Raw genomic sequence first — 9,505 nt, forward strand, 5'->3', positions numbered from 1 at the left:
GTATGACTATGGGTATGGGGAGTTTGAGGAGCAAGTCAACACAAACCTACCTTACTATTTGTACAACGAAAATCCTAACCACTACCCCAATTTTTCTCACCAAAATTACCACACCCAATATCAACAACAACCACCCACTCAATACCCGTTTCACAATGAACTTCAAATTCCACAATACAACCATTTTCACACCCACCCACAACAAAGAAATGAACCCATTCAAAACATGATCCTCCAAATGATGGGAGACCAACAAAACTTCTTCGAACAAATGCTAGAAGAGAGCCGAAAAGAAGAAGATGTTCTTAAAAACATCGTTATCCAAAGAAAGGAATTGGGGATTCAAATTGCCCAATTAAAAGAATTCCAAGCAATCACTCACCACCACTCTTTGGATATTGAGCATAAATGCGAGTTTGAAGTAGTGACCTTTGATAAGAAAGATGAGAAGTGGGAGGAGCCAAGTTCCTTGAGCTCTTGTGACTATGAGAGTGTCGTGTTTGATGAAGAAGACATGAGGTTGAGCAAACCAAATGTTCTTAACCTTTCCAAGCAATCACTCACCACCACTCAATTTAATATCCTTCTCGGTCTGTACGAGAAGGGAGTGTAGCTCATGAGGACTCTTTTTCAAGTCATTCATGTAGTAGTTCGCCCTGAAAAGGGCAAAACCATCGTGAAGAGAATGAAGCATCCGGTCAATGACAATGCTCTCACTGATTCTACAATTCAGTGACTCCAGTTTCTCGACATTCTCAATCATGTGAAGAATGTGTGGCCTAACCGGTTGGCCCTTCTAGAGTTTCGCATCAAAGAAGCGACAGGTATGCTCATATGTAACGATTCTCGGTGCCTTTGAGAACTCGTTAGTGAGCGTGGTGAAAATCTTGTTTGCACCTTGGGCAATGAAGCGTCTCTGCAAATTGGTTTCCATTGCAAAGATGAGTACGTTCTTTATCGCACCCGCTTCCATAACGAAATCACTATAAGCGAGTGACTCGTTGACTCCTGCATTTGGGCCTGGGTTGACCGGTATTGGCTCAGTTAAATACCTGAGCTTACCGTAAGCAGTGGCAGCATTCCGTAGTGCCGCCTCCCAGTCCGCAAAGTTGGACCCATCATTCTTCTGTCGAGTGGACTGATTCATTTGGTCCATGAACATTTTAAGCCAGGACGAACAATCTAGTGTGGCACTAGGCATTGGGATTGCGTTATTTCCAGCCATTTGTTGTAACAGTATTATTGATAATAAGCGTGTTCTACACTGCGAAAGAAGAATAAAATAATAAGCATGCATCATTTTTATTTTAAGTCTAATGAACTAATGTCATAACGCGAAGACTCAAAAACATTTATACAATTGACCTCCCTCAAGAATTATATAAATGACCCCAAGACTCAATTCTCTATAAATTGATAAGCTAACCTGTTAGCTAATTCTACCGTTAGAATTCTTGGTCGATAAATTTCTGTAAATACTATCTTTAGTCCATCATAATCACGAGAAACTCTTCGGACTACAATGTTGAGGTAAACTAAGTCAACACAACTACTTACCCAACGTAGAACGGGTCATATTAAGCCTACCGACGAAGAAGGGACTCATAGATGTTTGCCCTTATAAAGACTAATCTCAATTTCCGGTTTTTAGAGGAAGATCCCATCAACTATTTTTAATTCATTTTAAGTGAACTATTATCTAGCATGCGAGAATGATTTAAACTAAAGTGATGGCTTATAGACTGTGACATCTGCATGTCCATGAAAACTAACATACAACTATATGAGTCAATTTTCATGAATTTTAGTAGTAGGTGGTTTGGTTTTAGGCGGAATATGATGCAATTACTGGCATGTGAATGAAAAGCAATAAAATGAAAAACGTAAAAAAAACAGTAAAAGTCCTAGTGTGGCCTATCCTATCAAAATGAACAATAAATACAAGTTTGGAATCCATCCTTGGACCCGAGAAGCTTGTCTTGATGTTCCATCTTGATCCATGTAGCGGGAGTGAGCTTGAATCTTCATCTTTAGTCTTCTTTGAAATTACAATAATTAAAATTACATAATTGACCTATTAATTACATTCTAATTTCAAAACCCAAAACTAAAATAAAGGAGATTCGAGATCTCATAATTACATAAAAATTATGTTTCCTTCATTAGGAAAACATAATTGACTAAGGCCACACTAAGTATTACAAATTACAACCGATTGCAAAATTAAATATGTAAATAAAATTCATTCATTCGATTCATTCAACATAATTAAAAGCATCAACTAAAATAAATTAAACATACATAATACAATAAATTAATTATGTTGATTAATTTATCCAAACCACCTATTTAAATTAAATTAAGTGACAATTCCGCAATTTAATCACATTAATTCATACATAATCCATATTAAACTTGTAATATGAATTCTATCCGTCAAAATTTTAAACAGCTTTAAAATAACTCGGTATCATTAAATTGTGAACCGATTCACAATAACTAATTGGCCAAAATAAATAAACAAAATCCAATTTTTTTAAATTGGTCACGGCAAAAAAAAAAAAACAGATTTTTTTTTTTTTATGTTTCAGCTGCACGGCTGAATATTTAAAAAAAAACCTTTTCCTATTTTAATTTGGTAAATAGGAAAAAAAAAACAAGGAAAAACTTTCCATAAAAATTTTTCTCCATCTTTTTCGGCAAAAGGCAATAAAAAAAAACTTTCCTAATTTTTTTTTTCTTTTCTTTTTCTCGGTTTACGAAAAACAAAAATTAACAATTTTTTTTTTTTCGGTAAACCCTAAAAACGGCCTCTCCTTTTTTTTCTTTCCTTTTGCGTCAAAATGCCCTAAAACTAGATTTGATGACTAAATTGTTTACCTTTGCTATTAGAACATGATTAGCATATGAAATAATGAATATGATCAATTTATATGCCAAAAACTATATAGCAAAAACAATCTTTTTATCATAAACATGATGATTCCATTTAATTTTAACTTAATCTGCATTAAATAAAAAAACTACCCATTTTTCATATGATAATTTTAACTGATTATAAACTATAATATGAAAAATAGAATGGAAAAATATCATCAAACAGAAAAGAAAAAAAAACGGCACACAAAAAAAAAAAATTCCGAATCATAAAATTCGAAACCCTAATTTTTCGAAAAACAGGTTAAAGTTTACATACAATTTTTATGAAAATCATCAAGATTAAAATCGTAGCCTAGTGCTGTGATATCACTTGTGGGAAATAATCTGTATACTTCCCCTTAATTTAGAAGGATTATAACGATTCAATAAAGATGATCTAAGGTCATAAAATAAAATACATAAACAAAAGTAAAAAGATTTAGAATTAAACTCAGGTCCTAGCAAAATTGGCCTAAGAACAATATCAAAACTGATATTCGCCTATTAGTTGCACCCAAGACGATCTGAGATATACCCTTTGATTATGCTAGAAATCAATCTAAAATTTTCTGTAAAATTTTATTGTCTTTGTGTTTTTTTTTGTGATGAGAAAGAGGAGGCAAGGTCAGAAAAAGAATTAGATCAGAAATAATTCTCTACCTTTCTTTTTATATAGACCGAAATCCGAAATCAATTAGGAAATAAATCACCTCCTAATTTTCGGCCAAACAGACCGAAAATAAGGAGTGAATTTTCCTTATTTTGGTCTTTCCAAAAATATATAAAGTGTATTAAATTGTCATCTAGTGAGGATCGAACCCATGACCTCTTGGCTTGTGTACCCTCACTATTACCACTATGACACATTCAACTTGTTGATATTAAATACAACTGATTATATTTAACTACGAATTAACAGATTAATTCGTCCAAACTAACCTTATATATATTTAATTAAATATAACTTATTATATTTAATTTACGAATTCTGATTAATTCGTCTCAACTTAATATTATTTAATTTTCATTAAATAATTATCTCATCAACACATTGACTAACTTTTTAGTCATTTTGGGCATCAATGTAATTATATTTTTATAACCACATTTCTCAAATACGTCCTATAGGTGTGACCTTTAGGGACCAGTTGATCACCGCCATCTGTATGATAATAACGTCAAACTCTCTAGCAAGCCAACCGTTATTAGGTAAACGTTAATCAACTGATTAAATATACGAAGTATACCCTTGTGAACCTGTAAGAGATTTACAAATGTTATCTCACTAATTTGTGGAGGAGACAAGCTCCAACAAACTCGCACTTGTCCTCACAAGTGTATGTGCGATAAACCGATTCTCATATCCTTTAAAATTTCTCCCACTCAATGTAAAACAATTTGCAAATCCGAATTCACAAAGGTCGTATTTTACAAGCGATCAATCTCAAGAGTGGTTTTCCCGACTAGAGAGTAACTTAACTAATAAACGAATCAACATTCGAGCATGGCCATGCATTTCAGTTACAACTCCTCGAGTGGCCCTGAGAAATAACTATACCTGATAAGGGATGGATATTTTCCTCAACTCGAATCCTGCAGACGTAAGCACAGTATGAAATGAACCAGAAAAAATCTACTTAGCCCCAGTTACGGTAGACCGTGAGAAAGAAACCAAAGTCACCCAAAGACTGCCTTAATCTCAAGAGACAGTTGAGAGTCAAAAGAATCGACTCTAGGTACACAATAGATGTCTTATCCACGACCTGGCACCGAATGTTATAAAACATTTAGGACTCCATTACGTTGTCACAAATAAAAATTGTCCTATGAGGTATCGTCATAATCTCGTAAGAGATTTACAAATGTTATCTCACTAATTTGTGGAGGACACAAGCTCCAACATAGAGAGTGCTTAGTTCGGTAGGTGGCGGATAGCCCCCAGTTCGTTGTCTTAGGCCAGTGTCTGTATGATAGATAGTTGTTTTAGGCCAGTGTCTGTATGATAGATGGTTGTTTTAGGCTAGTGTCTGTATCAAACGCGTGTCGATGTATTTTGCGTGAGGCGGTTTGTATATATGTGTTTTTGGATTGTAGTTTATTTTGTAATTTTTGGCTTTTTTGTGTTGTGTTTCGGAGGAGCGCTGGCGGCTGTTGATTCTCCTTTTGCTTTGCACTAGTTCCTGCATCGTTAGTGTAGAAAACAGGCAACAGGTAGCACGTATGCATAAACGTAAACACGTAAAAGCATTTGATTGAAAACAAAATTAACCAAGATGACTTGAAGTTAAAATTGAATTTTGAAAATTGCAATGAATTTTGAAAATTTTTGCGACAAGTCGTCGTGTTTGGAATTCAAAAGGAAATTAATTTGAAAATTTTGAGCAATTAACTCGTGTCGTGAATTAAATTGCATCGAAATTGTTGGAATTGATATGTGACTCGAAAAATTCAAACTCAAACCGTCAGGATGAATTTTAGAAAAGATTTTTGCGAGTATATTTGATTTTGAGGTCAAGACTCGAATTTGTGAGTGCTTGAAATTTTGAGGAAAATTGATGTCGTGTTATCAATTTTCGACTTTTATTTTGATGGAAAATTGCGAAAAAGCGAACAAATTTCGGAATTTCGACTGACATGGAAACGATCCGTCGCGGATCAGGACGACTAGCCCTTCCCCCTTAAAAAAAGAAAGAAAAATCCGCATGTTTAAAGATGCGTCATGGAAACCGTGTCAGATTTCGTGAAACGCAAAAACAAGGAAATGTGAGTGTGAGGAAACACAAAAATGTCCTGGGTCATCCCGAAGAGACGCTAGCTTCCTGGCGGGAGGTTTGAGGTGTCAGGAGAAAACACAAGTTGAACAGACGAGTCAACAACGAGAATCCTGGGGAAGCCACAAAGAAGCGCGAGCAGCCTGGCGATGGAAGCCGGCTCTCCCCTTTTTCTGAAAAACGCGCTGATCAGTTTGTATAAATAGGGACGTTTGCGCTTCATTGTTTCATCATCCGAAACACAAAAAAATCTCGACAAAACTTCTTCTTCTTCTTCCACAAAAATATTTCATGGACGCTTATGAGAACGCATTGCGACAATGATGCCGGGATTTGTCGCCTCCCGATAAGTATCAACTCATTTGCATGGGAGTTGGTCAATTGTTGGTGCTCCGCAAAGTCAAGGTGCAACCGTCATTTCTCGAAGCATGTTCTCGGTTTTGTGATTCGAAACACCATGTTTTCGTTTTCCCAAAAGGTGAAGTTTGTCCTCTTGCCGGAGAAGTTGGAGCCATTGGTTGGTGGTCGGGTTGTGTTTCGGTGCTTCCCCCGACTCGGTTTTGCTAAAAGGAAAAATTCCATTGCATGTTGGGCTTGTCAACAAGCCAAATCAACTTTCTTCTTGCTCCACATGGTGTGGATATGTTGGCTCTTATCAACATCTTTTCAAACCGATTAGATGCTAATGTCTCTGAGGTGGCTAGGAGAAGGGCTCTTGCCTTTTGTCTTATCCATGTGTAGATCTTTGTTGATGTCTTGAAGAAGGAGGGGCCAAAATACTATGGTAGCATGACCCTTATTCATGTGATTGAGCAAATGGCGCATGGTAGAGATCCATCGTGGTTGGTGATTTGCGAGATCATCCAAGCTTTGGACAAGGAAGGCTCTAGTGGAGAAGCTCCCTCTTTTGGGTCCCCAAGGGTCCTTCAAGTGTGGCTATTGGAGAGGCTAAGGTATGTAGAGCCTCCGGTTAATCCTTCTTCTTATACCTTCCGTCACCTTACCATGAGGAAGAAGTTGTACCCGGATAGTTTCGCTTCTACCGAGGCTTAATGGGCCGCAAGATTGGCGGAGGAGGGTGGTCCTCATATCCATTGGGTGGCGCCGTGGTGGCATTTGAGGTCCTTCACGGGGTTGCCTGCTTCGGGTGCTAGTCCTCGTTCTTTGATGGTGGTGGGTTTGAAGGTTGCTTCCTTCATATATCCCGAAAGGCTCATGAGGGAAATGGGGCGTCAACAAAAGGTGCCCGCTCAAGATACTCTTGTCCAAGAGAATGTTTTCCGGAACTCTGAGCTTATGGAGGTCTTTGAAAGGTGGTGGGCCACTCGGCCTCTTTGGGAGGTACCAAACCCCGTTGCCACGACATGGGTGACTCCCGCTTATGTCAAGTGTTCACGTGCTCCGTCCTTGAAAGAGAGGTCCAAATTCCATAAGGACGAGGTTGTCGACTTGAAGTATCGAGAGGTTGGCAAGGCCAACCGTGCCTTCTTTGAGGAGTATGTTGATGGAGCTACCCCCGATGTGATGAGACCACCGAAGAGGAGGAGTTCCGGCCCCAAGAATATGGTGGGCCGTTCATTGGCTCTTTTTGGGATGCGCATGTTCTGGGTTGGCCTCTGTCCCTGAACTCTTTCTTGCTTTGACGTAGTTCCTAATTACGTAATTAATCGACTATTAATCGAATTATCGCTGCTAATCTGTCGTATCTTTATGCTTTTTTTTTTGTTTTTGCAAGAAAAGCAAGCCTATATTATTCATCCATTAAGGGAATAAAAGAGGCCAATCTTACAAAGATAACCGACAACACTTCCAAATATATTTCTATCTAAAGGACTCTAGGATTTCATCCTCATACGAATAATGAAATACATATAATAATCTTATACTAAGTATTGGACACGTCGTACAATATAGTCCTCATTATATTCAACATCTCGAAAAATACGGGAATTCCGTTCTTCCGAGATGCTATAGGTTAATGCAGTAAGACAGCTTGATATCCACTGAGCTTTCCAATGGCGCCTATTCCTTCGACCAGCTAACCAATGCAGTTCCCTTTTCAAGCATTCAGTTCGCCCCCTTAGCTTCAGCCAATGCAATAATCTGTGCCAAATTGATGCAACAAACTGACAACGGAAAAACAAGTGTTGATGAGACTCATTATCAGCTTTGCATAGAATGCAGCGGTTAACTATATGCAAGCCCCTATGATTCAAGTTGTCCATGGTAGCTAACTTATGTTGCATAGCCAAGACTACCAAGACACTATGCTTAGGAAGAGCAACCTTGTTCCAAACAGTCTTTTCCCAACTGATTCTATGATCATGATCTCTCAGTTGTTCATAGATTAGGCTGAGTTGCAGCTTCCCACCTGCAACACAACTCTTCAGCAAGGCACGAGCATGATCAACACCACCAGTCTTTGCTAATAAAATATCCTGACCTTCAGAATGCTTTTCCAACTCTCAGAATGAAAGTTTTCTGGTTGTAATGTCCAAATGCTTCAATTCTTAATGTTATAGGTATCATTCCAGAGGACCCAAGAGCTATCAGCATGAGTCTCAATAGCCCAAATCCACTTACATAGTAAACATTTATTCCAAGCCAAGACTTCCTTAATATTAAACCCTCCCTCCACATGAGGTTTACAACAAGAACTCCAGCTTTTCATTATAAGTTTGCGTTGACCCTCCTCAGTACCCCATAGAAATTGTCTGCAAAATTTGGTAACCAGTTTGATTACACCCTTAGGGATCAGTAGAGTGGAACACCAGAATTGTTCCAGACCAAAGATCACAGTATTTATCAAACTGAGTTTTCCAGCATATGATAACCTATAATTAGCCCAATGATGAAGAGCTTTTTGGATATTATTCAACAGATCAGCAAACATCTCTTTATTAAGTCTTCCTTCATTTAGGGGCACACCCAAGTACCTGAATGGGAACTCTCCTTGCACAAATTTTGTCTCCTCAAGTATAGCTTCCTGAACTCCTGCAGAAACTCCTCCCATATATATGTTAGTTTTATCAGGATTTGCATACAACCCAGATAACTGTGCAAACTCGTCCAAAGTTTGAGTAGCAGCCTTGACTGAAGGGACATCTCCACGAACAAAGAGCATTAAATCATCGGCAAAGATAAGATGATTTAATCCCAGTCTTCCACACTTAGGATGATAAGATACCTGTCGCTTAGAATGCATACATCTGAGTAACCTGGAAAGAATCTCCATGCTCATTACAAATAGGAAAGGAGATAAAGGATCTCCTTGCCTCAACCCACACTCTCCTTTAAAGAAACCAACTGTATCACCATTGATTTTTAAACTAAACCAAGTAGAAGTGATACAGTCCATAATCCACTTCTGAAATTGGGGGGGGGGGGGGGAAGTTGAAGTGTTTCAACATCTGTTGTATAAAATTCCGTTGCAAGGAATCAAAAGCCTTCCTGATATCCACTTTGATCATGCATCTTGGTGAAACCCCTTGTTGCCCATAACCTTTTACCAGAGATTGAGTGAGCATAATGTTTTCAAATATGCTTCTGCCAGCTACAAAAGCCCCTTGCTCCTTTCCAATAATCTCAGGCAACACTACTTTTAACCTGTCACATAAAATTTTACTTATTGTTTTGTAGAGAACAGTACAACAAGCAATGGGTCTATAGTCCATGACAGTGTTAACCACTGGCTTTTTGGGGATTAAAGCAAGTAGAGTAGTGTTGGCTTGCTTAGGCATTGTCCACTTCTTGAAAAATTCTTGTACAGCTGAACAAAAATCAGACTTGATGATATCTTTATGCTTTTATTTTAT

The 9,505-nt window shown here is 37.8% G+C and overlaps 1 protein-coding gene across 1 annotated transcript; it reads right to left on the minus strand.

Annotated features, from left to right (window-relative positions):
* Positions 1 to 7,570: 7,570 nt before the first annotated feature.
* On the minus strand, positions 7,571 to 9,048 carry LOC141632942 (uncharacterized). Its single transcript, XM_074445441.1, has 2 exons — positions 8,274 to 9,048; positions 7,571 to 8,133 (listed from the first exon to the last, which is right to left on the minus strand). Exons 1-2 carry the CDS (start codon positions 9,046 to 9,048, stop codon positions 7,571 to 7,573), a joined length of 1,338 nt encoding a protein of 445 aa, XP_074301542.1.
* Positions 9,049 to 9,505: the final 457 nt, after the last annotated feature.

This window comes from Silene latifolia, chromosome Y, assembly GCF_048544455.1.
Source record: "Silene latifolia isolate original U9 population chromosome Y, ASM4854445v1, whole genome shotgun sequence".
In the NCBI taxonomy this organism is placed as follows: domain Eukaryota; kingdom Viridiplantae; phylum Streptophyta; class Magnoliopsida; order Caryophyllales; family Caryophyllaceae; genus Silene; species Silene latifolia.